Source organism: Callorhinchus milii, unplaced genomic scaffold, assembly GCF_018977255.1.
Source record: "Callorhinchus milii isolate IMCB2004 unplaced genomic scaffold, IMCB_Cmil_1.0 Scaffold8, whole genome shotgun sequence".
NCBI lineage: Eukaryota > Metazoa > Chordata > Chondrichthyes > Chimaeriformes > Callorhinchidae > Callorhinchus > Callorhinchus milii.
This window is the reverse complement of record NW_024704749.1, coordinates 20063397-20079094: the sequence shown is the minus strand read 5'-3', so window position 1 is coordinate 20079094 and position 15698 is coordinate 20063397. Positions and strand designations below refer to the sequence as shown.

General features: G+C 44.4%; 1 protein-coding gene across 2 annotated transcripts in view; it reads right to left on the bottom strand.

The window, feature by feature from the left end:
- The window catches only part of LOC103184679 (endoglin), a 37740-nt gene extending 25144 nt beyond the window's left edge, over positions 1 to 12596 (bottom strand). The window contains exons 1-2 of one of the 2 annotated variants that reach the window (XM_007902836.2): positions 12504 to 12596; positions 10207 to 10434 (exon numbers count right to left, since the gene is read on the bottom strand). In XM_007902836.2, coding sequence (XP_007901027.2) covers positions 10207 to 10264 — 58 coding nt within the window. In that variant the 5' untranslated portion in view covers positions 10265 to 10434; positions 12504 to 12596. Of the gene's footprint in view, positions 1 to 10206; positions 10435 to 11849; positions 11955 to 12503 lie in introns of those variants that run through there. The other variant, XM_007902837.2, reaches the window with a different exon arrangement.
- Positions 12597 to 15698: the final 3102 nt, after the last annotated feature.

The window sequence follows — 15698 nt, the reverse complement described above, 5'->3', positions numbered from 1 at the left end:
GGCTGCCGCCTTTCGCCCACAAATATACAGTCAATTCACTTTACGGCCTCTTCTGTGAAGCGCTTTGAGACGTCGAGAAGACGTGAAAAGCGCTATAGCAAATGCAAGGATTATTATTATTATTATTATTATTATAATGGTGGGGTTTGGACAGTGAGCGAGGGGGAGGTGACGTCACCGTAGGGATACGTTTTAAGGAGGGATTTAAAGAATAAAGATAAATCCCCTCAGGTCGGCATTATGTACTCTGATTACCAAAGGTAGCCTCGATTTGTGAAAGTGCGGGTTCTTATTAAGGAATCCCTTTAAAAAAATACAGCAAATTAGACACCAATCCCACTTGAGTTGCTGCTTCTACTCAACTGATCCCTCCAGGTAATGTGCCAGCAACTACCGTTCTTCCTCAGCTGGGCCCGTAAACATTCAGAACGATGGAATCAAACCAGCCTCGTAACCTCACACTGAACACGGGTAAATGTGCTCCCCAGGGGATTGAGGCGTCTGCAACAATTTGCTAAAAACTGTGGAGCGGTTCGATGGGATGAATGACCTCCTGTCAGATGAGGTTGATAAATTCGTTCGCCCACATTTACACAGTCACCCCGCTTCACAGTAAAAGCCTGCGAAAAGCCTTGGGACATCCTCCCGACACGAAAGCTGCTGTGTGAAATTTAAGGATTAATTATTATTATTATTATTATCATAATAAATCGATTTGAGTGTTCGTGATTTATGATCTTGATTTATTCTCGGACACAATCCAACCAGCATCTCCTCGTCGTGTGAAATTGGACAAGTTTTTTTTGAAAAAAATAACGGATCATATCAGGGCCCGTTTCTTACCCAGCACAGAACAACTGGGGACTGACACTGTCTCGAATTCCGAAGGTTTATTGGCCAATTTTCTTTGGGGGAAAAACAGTTTGTACATTCCCTTGTTCTTATCTTTGAAGAGATTCACAGCTTCCTGTACTTGACTCCTTATTCCTTTTGTTTTTGTTGTGGTTATATCATACTCCCGTGAGAATCCACTGCCTCCGCAAATTGTGTAAGAGTCCCAGGCTGTCCTCACCCAATTAAGTTGATCTGATCTGAGGATTTGCGTCTTCAAACAACTTTCGAAGAAAATTCTAGAGATTGTGCACATGTTTATTGCTTTAGGAGAAGCGTTTTATATAAATAAGAGTACATTGCTGTCTTCTTGATTTAAACATCCCAACATGATTAGACCGACCATTGCATAACATTATTACTTTCATGTAACATTCCAATCAAATGTCGCTAACATCCGGATTTCGCTACAGTGCTCTCTCCCATTCGAGCCCAGGAGAGAAGACATGCTTCGAACGCAGTGCAATACTGTCTGCGTTTCAGTGTTCAGCCATACACTGTTTTGGAGCGTATGTGATTTTGTGAATTAAAAAAACGACTAAGTTGCCATTTCACTGTTTGCGAGTGGGCCTCAGTCCCAATGTGTGGTCCTCAGATGCTCAGTTGATGTGTTAAATGATCTGTAGCTACTGCAGGACACAGGAATCAGCCGCTCCCAGCCTACCATGATTTTTCACGACCAATGGTAAATCGTTCGACCACAAGAGCTGCAGACAGTGACCCACTGGTTGAAGAGGGATAGTGTCACACTGCTTAAGAGAGGGGGGGAAAGAGCAATAGCACGAGCTTGAGGCAGTTTCGATCTTGGATTATATTTATAAAAACAGGGAGGGACACTGAGCTTCTCCAGCACCTTGGGACGTGCTCCCGACGTGAAAGACGCTGTACAAATGTAATGTTGTTGTTGTTGCTGTTCAGTAAAACAGGAACGGCTGGATACTGGCACTGCGCTCACTTGGGACTCAGATCTGTGTGATTTCTTCTGGATTTTATTGGCATTTCAGCAGGAGGCAATGAACTGCAAACTGATATTTAACTCAGAGCTGTGAAAATGTTTGGCTTAAAAATGACAGGAAGTGCAACACCAACAGCATAGTGCCAACGCTTCAAGTTACATCTTTCCTGTGATTTCCTATGATTCCTTAGGAAAACTGAGCTTGGGGAGAATTGACCCTGAACCTATTCTAGGTCGGAAACATCTCTTAGGAATGAGCTCTGATCCACAAGGATGGAATATCCTCAAAATAAAGAGGGGAGTTAGCAAACCGTGCTGGCCAGAAAACATTGAATATGCCTCTGGATTTCAACTTAAAACAGGCCTTAATATTCACCACTTACTCTCGGTCTCTTGAAATTCTCCTTCACTGTGCCTCTGACCTGCCATTTCCCTGCCTCCCAAATCACTCTCACTTTCCCTCCTTGCCCACTCACACACCGCTTTCTTTCACTCGAGGATCCCATACAGTGAGCGAGAGAGAAAGAGAGAGGGAAGGGCAGAAGACCTTGAGGCAGCAGCAAAGGAAATCTCAAAATGACTCGGTGTGATGATCTCAGACGTGGAGTAGGCAGGAAGGAAACCTCAGGGGCCAGGAAGGCGGCTGAAGATGTGCAAGGTCAAGGGGAGAGACTCAGGAGGCACAGGAGTGGATATGGGGAAAGTCGGAGGCATGGAAAAGGGGTAGACTGTCAGAGAGAGAAAGACAAAGATAAAAGGAAACAGATCGAGTTGATTGCTCGGTGTGGGCTCGCTGGCTGTTTCACGTCATTCCTCTGGGATTCTAAGAAAAATATGCAATGCAGACTTCCTGTTTGCCCTTCTCCCATTACGCATCAGCACCGAGCATTCCTGCACCTTTGAAGGTTCCTGTTTCAGTCCACAACTGCTTCACCTAGTCCTTATCACACTTCCTCCAACACCACCGCCCGCCTCAATGTGCCCGTCTAGGGCACCAGTGCCAAGCAACACTTTTAAAAAATAATTTGTTATTTCGAATGAAAGCCATTCCACATGAAATATTCCATCTTAATGACTCGCTTCACTTAAATATTTACACAAGCATTTTACAGACAGGCCAGTCAAAGGGATGCAGCACAGACAGAAAGACTCGAGTCTGATTCATGCAGACGTTTTCTGTCTCTGGAAAGACGTCTAAAATCTCAAGGGCTCAACAATTGAAAGACATTTTTCAATCCAAGGGCATTTTAGGACTAACCTTTGCGCCTGTCTTTCGTACACACCTATTGTCCTTCACTTCCTTAGTGGACAAGTCATCAACCCTGAATATTCAGCAATGCCTTTAACATAAACAAGTTCTTATCAGAGGCAAACAGAAGGCCATATCTATCCTTTCCTGCCCTGCTCTAGCTTATCCTTCTATACCATTGTATAGTTACTCTGGCGTGTGCAGCGAACTCGTAATTTTAGAAAGCTCAAGTTCTAATTTGGTATTCATTGCCATGGGGCACGGAATGTGTGTTTGCAGACACTCACCCCCACCTCCCCCACTTGTTCCACCCTTCCTCAAAGTCAGCAGTCTTCGTTTTCCTGCTTTGGCTCGCTCAGACTAAGTATAGATGTCTAGCTTTCAGGAACAAGAAAGAGAGCTGCTCTCACAGAAAGCAAAATGAACATAAGAGCCTTCACATTCGCAAAATTTATCAATGGCCTTTTCCAATCTTGTACGTTCCTCTTTTTAACTGTAACCGATCAGCAGATTTCTCACCCAGCACTCTGAGACACTACCCTGCATGAAGGACGCTATATAAATGCAACTTATTATTGTATCTGGCCCTTCAGAACTCTAGATTGTATCGCCTCTGCCTCAATCTCTCCGTCTTGCCCCCTCTCTCCCCTTCTTCAAGTTCCGCCTGAAAACCTTCCTTTTCGTCTGTACTTAAGACCATCTCCCCCCTCCCGCCTCCCCCAACCCGGCTCGGAGTCAGGCTCCGCCACTGTTAAATGCTCTCAGACCCTACCCTACGTGGAGGGCGCTGTACAAGTGCAAGTTGTTGTTATTGTTCAGCACACTGTCAACGTAAAGACCTTTTAACGTATTATATATTTTCATTCATAATATAAAATGACTCTAAAAGTACGCAACGATACACGGTATCAGGTATCAGTAAAACCCGTTGATTTGATCTGTATGATTATGCAGAAAGTTATCCCATATGGTTTCTTCACAATTTGGGTTATTATAATAATAATCCTTGCATTTGATACGGCACCTTATCACAGTCTCAAAGCACTGTAAAGTGTAGTGACTGCTCGGTATTATGTGAGTGAAACTCAGCAGGCAATTTGCACACAGCAATGTCCTACAAACAACAACAACAATAACTTGCATTTATACAAAGCCCCTCACGCAGGCTAGGGTCCCAGAGCGCTCCACAGTAGCGGAGCACGACTCCGAGCCGTGGGGGGGAGGGGGTGGTGACGGTAGGCACGTCGAACAGGAAGGTCTTCAGGTGCGACCTGAAAATGGGGAAGGAAGGGGCAAGGTGGAGGGATGGAGGAAGAGTGTTCCAGAGTTTCGGGGCATAGTGGCTGCCAATGATTGCACTTTCAGCCACTACAAGTAGTCGGTACAAACTCAACCAGCCATGAAGTGAGTGACCAATTTTATCTGGGTGATTGTTGGCCAGGACACTGGGACACACCTCTTTTTATAGTGCCACGGCCTCTTTAACATTCACCTGAACAGCCGCACGCAGGACATCAGTTTAAATGTCTCATCTGAAAGACTCAACCTTCAGCAACACAGCCCTGCCCCCAGCGCTGCACTGGAACGTCAGCAAAGTTTGTGAGCTCTTTTTTTGGGGGGGTCAGCCGGGTGTCTGACACATGCGGAAACCTATCACCGTTGCTTAAGAGTATCCAAACCAAGCTGAGAATTCCACCTACACATGGAAATCCCAGAGAAAGGACATTGGAATGGAATGGGAACTCTCTCCCTGGAGGGACTTATCCTGCTTTCCTAATGCCGAAAGTATTAGGCATAGGTTGGCAAGAGTCAAGGTTTGGGGTAACTGCTGGAGTCTAACCACAGAGCTTGCCATTGATACTGGTGTCTGGTGAGCTTTCCCGCTGCTTGTCCAGCTAGAACCACCCTACCCGTTAGGGCTTTGGCTTGCAGGGCTAACAGGAGCTGAATGGGATGACTGGTCTTGCCTTTCCAGATCCTGCCGATGAGCCAGGCTGACTGTGCTACATAGGCGGAGGAATCACAATGCTTGAGGGAGAAGGGGATAGACGGGTACAAGGGATGAGGAGGGGGAATGTGGAGTATAAATTACATAATGATATAACAATGAGTGAACATACAATAGGTTGGAATATGCAGTGTTAACAGTAAATGTATACAGATACCGGTAGGAATCTGTCTGAAAATAGAACAAATGTATTTGTTTAGGTTATGAACAGTTATTACTTCACTGAGGAAGCGGGCTGGGACGAACTATCCAACAGTGTGAGGGGCTGAATTCTCACCATCTGGACAGTCAGAGTAACATTAGAATTGCCAGACGAAAAAGGCCAAGGTCCACCTAGTCGGCCTTCTACCATCTTGGTAGTCGCCTGCTACAATAATGGAGATGTTGATAGCAGTTAGTTCTGTATGGACTATTAGTCATTAGTTTAAGGTGTTTCACTGATCGTCACTTCAACACACTAATTGATGGAATCAGGAGGAACAAAGGTGGAGCAAACTTGATACTTGAGGGAGAAGGGAACAAGGGTGTAGGAGGGGGGAATAGAGGGATGTAGGGGAAGGGAATAGAGGGGTGTAAGGGAGGAGATTAGAGGGTGTAGGAGAGAGGAATAGAGGGGTACGAGAGGAAAATAGAGGGGGTACGTGAACGGAATAGAGGGGTGTGTATGGAGTATGAACACCAACACAGACTAGTTCGTACAAAATTCTATGGAAGATTCTGGTTTTGATTCATCTGGAACTTAATGCACAGGACGGAAAGGTTGGGGACAATTAGTATAAAGAAAGTAACCTGATACTAGCTCTGTCCTTGCTGTATATTCCAAACATACTTTTCACTCATTTCTATCTCCAGGTCCTTGTTACTATTTCACTGCTGAGAGCGTGACTTTCTGTGGCAGCTTTAGTATGCTTGGAGCTTTGATTAAGCTTTGCAAAGGATCACTTGTAACGCTGGCAAACATGTTGCTTATCCCAAGCGTCTAATTTCACAACCTGACCTATAGTAGAGGACAAACAACAAAACCTTAATCAGCACAAGTATTTAGCTGGATTCCTTACGTAGTCTGGCTACAGTCTGATTCTGTAGCAAGCTTTCTCAAGAATTGGCATCAACTAAATGTATTCTTCTGGGACTGTGTTATTTTTACAAGAAACGTAATGGGGCATGAAGAATTTAACCTAATGCTTACCAGCTGGGTTTACAGATTTCTCTGAAGTGAGTCTAGTTAAGGACTGACTTTTCTTATATAATGATTCGGTCACTCAATCCACGACTGTTTGTGGGACATTGCTGTGCACAACTGGATGCTGTCTTTTCGTCCACAAAATATACAGTCAATTCGCTTAAAGCATATTCTGTGAAGCACTTTGAGATGTCTCGAAGAAGTGATAAGGCGCTATATCAAATAAAATGCCAGGATTCTATATATACATACCAAATCTAGCAGTGAGCAAGCATGAAGTGCAAAGTGAAGCTGCTCAGAAAGATTTCTGAGAGTAACTCAGAGTAACTCTTCTTGTCAGCATTGGTGTCATCAATTAAATCTGAATGATATCTTTGCTATTTTAATTTTGTTTTCAAATCTTCTACTTTGTAAACAACACTGTTCATTCTGAAGCTATTGTTTATCGTTAAAGCAGAAATAATATATCCTGACATTTGGTACAATGCCTTTCATGGCGTGAGGACATCCCAAAGTGCTTCAAAGAATAAACTGTTAAGTGCAGTGACTGTTTTGTCAGCGAACCCAGCAGCCAACAACGGTAAAGCTGCTTGTACCCCAGTGATGACTTATCCAGAGTGGTGAATCAGACATATGTGTAATAATAATAATAATAATCCTTGTATTTGATATAGCGCTTTTCACACCTTCGAGACTTCTCAAAGTGTTTCACAGACTATACTATAAAGTGAATTGACTGTCTATTTTTGGGCGAAATATATACATATATGTATAAATACATAAATAAATGCCAGGATATTGACAGCTTGATGACTTAAGTGGCAGTGACAAGTTAAGCTAGGGTTGAGTTATCAGGAGGTCACTGTAATATTAATAATAATCCTTAGTGGTTTTACATCAGAAGGACATCTCAAAGCGCTTCACAGGATTCACTGTAGAGTGTAGTGACTGGGTGTTTGTTGATCAACGCAGTAGCCCCAATTGTGCACAGCGACTTCCCACAAACAGCCCATTAAACGAATGCCTCATTTTATTCGGGGATCGTCAGTCAGGACGTCGGGAGAAATAAATTAGGAGTGGAAACAAACAGAAACCTCAAAGAAAACTCAGATTCTAACGAGGAGAAATAAGGAGCCCATTTCAATGAGCTTAATCTTGCAGGAAAATAACTTTGTGCCAAACCTGTTGGCTGGCAGACAGCTGGGCAGCGCTGAGGGGTGGCACTAAACATACCACAAACTCTTGGATGTGAACCATAACGTGATATTTAAATACAAAACGCAAAAAAAAAAAACAAGGCGAGACTGGCTGGCAGCAAAGAGGCCTGCAATGTCTCCCAGTTGGCTACACGGAATGATTCCTATCTCTGCATTAAGCATGTCTTTAGTTGGCTGTGATATTGTAACTGCTGAATAAGGCCTGGGGGCTCTGTTAAGAGCAGCTGAGTGGCTGACAGTCTGCCAGATTATTGTTGACGAAGCCAAATCAAGTTGATTACAGGACAAGTTTGTAAAATAAACTCTAGATCGACAGTTAAAAAAAAAACCAAAGTGGCAAATAGAATCTCACTTCAACGTCCCCTCTCTGAGAAATAAAAGGGGACGAGAGAGAGAGACACTGAGAGACCGACCAACAAGAAATCACAACCTCTTATCATGCAGTAACATCTGGCCTGCCAAATGGACAGCGTTTCGAATGCGAGGTTGTTCGAATGTTTTAACGTTGTGCTGTTGGTCGTTGTCCAAACGCCACATCAGCTCCACAATTGTCCAAACGCATTTGCCAAAGAAGCAACAATAATAATCCTTACAGTTAATCCAGCGCCATGTCACTGAAATGTCTCAAAGTGCTTCACAGGATTTAATAATAAAGAAATAATCTTCGGATTTTTGATACAGCGCCTTACGTTTGTATTTTGATATACTTCCCGCCTCGCCTGCCGCACAGCGTTAAAGCTAAATCTCTCGTTTTTATTTTCTGTATGTAATAATAATAATCCCTCCAAAAGAGTAATAATAATAATAAATTGGTCACTCAATCCCACGACTGTTTGTGGGACACTGCTGAGCGCAATTGGCTGCCATGTTTCGCAGACAAAATACACAGTAACTACACTTTACCGTATATTCTGTGAAGGGCTTTGAAGACGTGATAAGGCGCTATATCAAATGCAAGGATTATTATTATTATATTGTATTAACATGTTGGTCAAGACGTCCCAAGGCACTTCACAGGATTTACTGTAAAGTGCAGTGACTGTGTCTTTTCGAATAGTACCATGGGATCTTTCACGTCAGCCTGAACCGGCAGACGGGACCTCAGTTAACGTCAAATCGCAAGGACGGCACTTGTGACGATGCAACACAATCACCAGCACTGCACTGAAATGACATCTTAGACCATGATCTTAAAATCTCAATATGGGTCTTGAACCCAATAAGAGAGAAAAATAATAAGAGGAAGAAGAACAAAGAAAGCAACAAGTAACACATTTATTAAGAAATCTGTGTTGCTCAGTGCCACAATTCTGTTTTAAGTGATGATAATAATAATAATCCTCATATTTGATCCAGCGCCTCATCACATCCTCAAAGAGCTTTGCAGGAACCGCATTTGGGGAGCCTGAGCGTATAAAATCAGGAGTTAAATTCTGAATTTCCAAACTTCCTCTTTGCTCATCTCTATGTTTCTTCGCTTCCAGCCGTACCATAATAATGGCAGTCAGTCGGTCAGTGAGTGAGGGAGTGAGTGAGTCAGTCAGTGAGTCGGGTAGTCAGTGAGTGAGTGAGTGTGTGAGTGAGTGAGTCAGTGAGTGAATGAGTGTGTGAGTGAGTCAGTCAGCCAGGCAGCCAGCCCAATGCCCTGCCAATGACACAGGCAGCGGAGAGCACTGCCCTGCACAGGCCCACAGCTTCCTCTTCTTCTACACATCAATGCTTGGGGGAGAGCAAACGGACTCCCACGTATGCCCACAAAACACAGTCACTGCACTTTACCGTCTCTCCTGTAACCGCTTTGGAACATCCTCCTGACGTGAAAGCCATTGTACCAAAAGTATGGACTGTTATTATTATTTTATTACCTTTATGACGAGGTACGTGGAAAATCTACACGCTTAAATATATCTATTATGTTAGTTTCCTTGATATAAATGAGATTAACCTAAATGTAGTCAAATGCTTTTTTAGTAAGAAAACACCGTTCATAGGATTGGTGTAAACTAAGTCTAAAATGACATTTTCAACAATTATTTTCAGTTTTCAAGCAACTTTGAAGACCTTCCTCTTCGACCGTGTCTACAGTCACCTCCCCACTTCCCCCCTCCCCCTCGATGTCGAACTCCGCCACTGTCAAGTGCTCTGGGACCTACCCTTTGCTTTCACTTTGGTTGAAACTGCAATGAATGTGAAGAGGCTCAGTATTCACTGAGCACAGGCCACTGGCCTTCCATTCTATAATCTCCCATTTTACTGATGAAAATTGCAGTCTGCACCGTTTCGCTTTCAGTATAACTTTCCTCTCTGTTCTCCGAAACATGGAACTGAAACTGCACAAGTTGAGTTACACGTGTGGCAACATCACATCATTCAATCTGCCCCAACTCTGAATTCATCTTAGATTTGAGAACCAGGAACAAATCACAAGTCTGTGTTTCGTGTTAACAGGATGGATTCAATCAATTGCTGTCACACTCGAAGGTTAAATTTGCCCTCAAATATTCATCTAAAAATTCTGGTATTAAAAATGAACAATGTCTTCGGAACTACAGTACAAAAATCACCACAAAATCTATAAATTATACATTGGGGTTTTGAGGGTTGCTGTTGGACTATCTAATCCACTAACAAACTCCACTCATCACAGGAATAGATCCTGCGGCTTGCGTGTCCGCTAGCTACAAATATTCAAAACTGATTTACCTGCTTGTATCCATGACCCTAAAGTGATCAGGACCGTCATGAGTAGAATTGCTTTCATGGTTCTAATCTTTAACAGTTGCTTCTTTTATCCTGTATCGAGCAGGCGGGACGCTGGATTCTGTCCCTCTCCCAGGGAGGCAGTGATGTTTAGTGAATGCAGATATGGAGATATCTCCAAATGAGCAAAGATCCCACACCGCAAATCCAGCCTTGAGACTTGTTAGTGATCTGTAAGGAGTGAGACAACAAAACAGCATAAAACATAAAAGTTGAGCATAGCCGATGAAACTTTATTGGCCTCTTTTTCTGAGTTAGTTTTGCCGCATTTCGCCCCCAAAATACAGTCAATTCACTTTACAGCATAAGCGCTTTGAGTCGTCTCGAAGATGTGATAACGCGCACTATGTCAAGTGCAAGGATTATTATTATTATGATTATTTTAGCTATAGTTCAGAAAAACCTCCCTAGGGGAGGAACATCTTCCTGCAAATCGATGTAATCCCAACTACAGTACTCAATGTTTTCTCAAACAATGTGCTCGAATTGTTTGTAAATAATTTGTTTACTAGATACATACTAGACAGATACATTCTAATGTATTCAGTAAATTCATTGTTTATGGAGAAATAATTATCTTGGACGCATAGAAATGTCTGGCAAGCGTTCCCGCTGCCCGTCCAACTAGGAACACCCTACCCGTTAGGGCTTTGGCTCGCACGGTTAACAGGAGCTGAGTGGGATGACTGGTCTGCCCTTCCAGGTACTGTCGATGAGCCGGGCCGGGCCGGGCCGGGCTGGGCTGGGCGGTCATCAGCAGTGCCCTCGAATACTGTGGACCTACCTGGTTCAGGAACTGGACTACCGAAACCACCACAGAAGGCTGGCGGCTCGATTCATTGCCAGGCACTTATAATAACAATAATAATAATCCTTGCATTTGATATAGCGCTTCACTTCACCAGGGAGCAAGCTCAGCCATGGGAAGATCCCACATACCTTCTGTTCACCCCCCACCCCCACGTAACAAGAAGTATATTTTGATAAAGAAACTGACAATCAAAAGTGTATACAAGTTCATACATTGCTCTGAACGAAAAAGAAATCAATGTATCGTATTGAGGTTTATTTTAACTCAGTATAAATAAGCACACTTCAGTTTGTTTACCAATAAAATAAATGGAAATCTAGCATAACAGAAATATATGTTAATAAAATGAGCAACTGTACCATCTGCTGACTCTAACACTGTACACATCCACTAACACCTTATCGATAGACCCTTTCAATGAAATTAACTGTCTACGTTTGAACTCAGCCATAAAGTGACAGATAATCTGGACAGCGGGGAATTCACATTGTAAATATTGTTGCTTTCTCAAGAGGATTCCGCCCTCAATATTCTCAATATTCTCCCTCAATATATTTTTAGATCACAACAGATTCACCCTCAGCAGCTCATTTACAGTGAGTGTCACTGCTTGTCACTTACACTTAGTAAGAGTCCTACCCAACCCTCACTCTTACCAAATATCTCCTGTTCAATACCGTTACGGCCCACAACCCCCCACCCCCTTAAAAAAAAACCATCAAACACCTACAGCAGAGGCCGATCTACAATACCATACGATGCTATTTGTACCCACAATCTTAAAGATGGAGAGAGATTAACCGCATCATCCTCTTAAGGGTCAATTCTCCTGCAAGACTGTATTGATTGAAGATGATGTCCTCAAAAAAAAAGTCGCTGCCTTGCCACCTTAGAGAAGTCCTGTAGCTCAAGTGGTCAGAGCACTCGCCTCGCAAGCGAGAGGACCTGGGTTCGATTCCCGGGTCAGGGCGAAAAGTTGGGCAAGTTTCCTTCCTTCCTCCGCACGCACTCCTCTATTTACCCAGCGGTAAGCAGGCGCCCGGTTGTTAGTTGATTTACGGATCGCTTTTCCAGGGGTTAGCAAACCCTTCCAAAAATAATAATAATAATAATAATAATTTGGCCGCTCGATCCACGACCGTTTGCGGCTGACTGCTGCGCCCGCCCGGCTGCCGCGTCTCAGCCCCGGCCGAGTCGCTTGCTCGGTGCAATCTGCGGGGCGCTGGGAGACGTCTCGAAGGCGTGAGGGTGAGGCGCTGTGTGTCAAGCCCGACGCCGATGGTGAATATTATTATGCCCGATGATGACGATGATGATGAATATTATTATTATGCCCCCAATGATGATGATTAGGATCATTGTGATGGTAATTACTGCAATGCTATTGTGCACTGATGCTTCTGCTGAGGCTGATGGAGAGGGTACTCACAGTCAGGAAGGATGATCTGCTCAGTCGGTGCTGTCCTCAGTGCTGTCTGTGGACACTCAGCGCTGCACTGGAGACGATCCCACACATAACTTTGGATGCAGCTCAGAGCGAGTGGTGGTGGTGGTGGTGGGGGCGGGTCAGGCTGGGGAGGGGGCGGGGCTCAAACCCCATCCCCGGCCGCTGATTGGCCGCCCGAGCTGTCCCTCCGCCATCAGGGCGGGACCGCCCGCGTTGACGGACGCGCCGGCCGCCCAATCAGACCCAAGCGCCGGACCACTCCAACCCCGCCCCCCCCCCCCGGCCGCGCGGTTCAGCCAATCAGACGCGGCGGGTTAGGGAACGGTGACGTCACCCCCCCCCCCCCACCCACTGGTCCTCCTCAGTGAGAAAGGAGGAGGAGGAGGAGGAGAGGGGGACAATGGATGGAGCCATCGATCGGGTGGTCTCCGAGCGATGGGGTTCAGCCGAGTCCCGTGAACGTCTCTGTCGCCGGCCGCCGTGTCCGCTCGGCCGGAGCGCGAGGATTGGCCGGCGGGAGGGGGACCGAGGTCCATCCGTCTGACCGCCCGCCATCCCGGGGGCGGCCGCCGGACATGTCGCGCCCCCAAACTCTGCGCCGCGGCCCCAAGATATTATTTCCCGGCGGAGAACCCGTCGCATTGTTCGTTCGGGAAACGGACGACGCTTTCTCTGCCTTCGCCACGTTCGGGACTTGGAGCTCATATGGGTCTAAGCTGACACTTTGATGCAGTGCTTAAGATGAGATGTTAAACGCGGTCCCGTCTTCCTGTTCAGATAGATGTTAAAGATCCTGTGGCACTATTGGAAAAGAGCAGGTGGCCAATCATTTCTGAAATAGAATTGGTCCTTCGCTTCATGGCTGTTGGGACAATGCTGCGTGTAAATCATTTGCCATGTTCACCCACAAAACACACAGTCACTGCACTTTACAGTATAACCTGTGAAGCGTTCTGGGATGTTCTCCTGACCTAATAGGCGCTGTACCAAATGAAAGCATTATTATTATTATTAATTCTTGATTATTCCTTTGCTTCAATAACAGGAGCTTTTTCGTGTAAACAGTCTTTCCTCCACATTTAAAATATCAAACAGCTGTATCCGTCCTGTCTCCACTTCTCCCTTATCATTGGTTTCCATTTTTCATGAGCTGCATGTCTCCAGTTTGCTTATCTCTATAAAATTCCTGTTGGATGTTTCAACCTTTGTTGTTTGAATTCTACATCCACGTGCTTTGCTAACCACAACAACAACATTTTGTAACTTACATTTATATAGCGCCCCTCATGCAGATTGGGTCTCGGGGCACAATTAGAATAAACATTTATGCAGCATTAATGTTATCTATCTGATTCAACAGAAGACAAGCTGGACTCCAGAGCCGTAGGAAAATAATGAATTTGGAGATGCTACTGCTTCTCCATCTTAGAATCATAGAATTATACAGCATAGAGGGAGGCCATTCGGCCCATCGTGTCTGTGTTGGCTCTTTGAAAAGAGCTATCCAAATCAATCCCATTCCCCGTGCTCTCCCCATAGCCCTGCAAACTTGTCCTCCCCAAATAATTATCTACTTTTTTCTTAAAAGTTGTTATCGAATCCGCTTCCACCAGCTTTTCAGACAACGCATTTCGGATCCAACTCCCTGTGTAAAAAAAATTCTCCTCACCTCCCTTCTGTTTCTTTTAACAACTATTTTAAATCTGTGTCCTTGGGTTACCGACCCACCCGCCAGTGGAAATAGTTTCTCCTTGTTCACCCTATCGAATCCCCTCATAATTTTGAAAACTTCTAGGAAGTCTCCTCTTAACCTTCTCTGCTCCAAGGAAAATAATCCTATCTTATCTCGCCTTTCCTGATAACTGAAGTCTCTCATTCCTGGTACCATCCTGGTAAATCTCCTTTGCACCCTCTCCAATGCCTTGACATCCTTCCTAAAGTGTGATGCCCAGAACTGAGCACAGTCTCTCGCTGGGGGCTAACCAGTATTTTATAAAGATTTATCATAACTTCCTGACTTTTGTATTCTATGCCCCTATTTATAAAGCCTAGTACCGGTATGTTTTTTTAACAGCTTTATCTACCTCTCCTGCCACCTTCAAAGATTTACTTATGTCAACCCCCAGATCTCTCTGTTCCTTCACCCCCTTTAATGATTGTACCATCAGCTTACAACTTAAAGGTGAAAAGTCACCTGGAACAACAACAATGACAACATGCATTTATATATATATATATATATATATAGTGTCTCAGAGCGCTGTAACAATTCCTATGAACTAACACAACAAAGAAGGTTCAGGGGTGACCTGATCGAGGTCTTTAAAATAATGAGGGGTTTTGATAATGAATAGTGAGAAATTATTTCCACTGGTCAGTGAGTTAGTAACGAGAGGGCATCAGTGTAAGATTGTTAGCAACGCTAGGTTTTGCCATGGCTAGTCTATTTCTAAAGGTTTTAAAAGCTAATTTTAGTTTTATGAGGAGGTTAGATTTCTACACTCTTGGGTCCTAGGATTGAACGAGGTGCTACCTAGAGTGAAGGGCGCTATAGAAATGTAAGTTGTTGTGTGGCTTATAGTTGGAAACAATGGAAAAATATGTCTTCAGAATCAAACAATGTGAAGCAAGTCACCTCTATGTAGAGAATTCACCCCCCACCCCCACCCACCCACCTCTCCATCTCCATAGAAAATCTGCCCGACCCAGGGAAGTGGGTAAGATATCCATTAAAGTCAATTAAAAAGTAATTCAACATCCTTTAGGAGGGCCACGTTAAGGTCAAGGAACATGCTCCTTCTCCTCTCGTCTGTCAGCAAAAGGGTTAATGGAGATTGCTGCTTACAGAGTGAAACCGTAAGAGTGGAGCGAAAATAAGATAAATAATTACAGGGAGAACGAGAAATGGGAGGGTGGAGGTGGGGGAGGTGGGTGGAACTAAGAAAATACTTTGTATGTTCACAATAATATTACTGACTTCGTTCAGGGTTTACTTCAGGATAAAGCACAGTGAGACCCGGCTGCTTTCTCCTGCAGTGTGCTACCGCCCTCCGTGCCCTCCCGATAACTGCCCTTTCTGTCCCTCTGACTCCAGTCAGATCGTACAGTGATAGACTTCAGTCTTGTCTGCTTCCTATTTGCTGAGTTGTTTGGCTGTGTGTTTCTATCAGTTGCTCT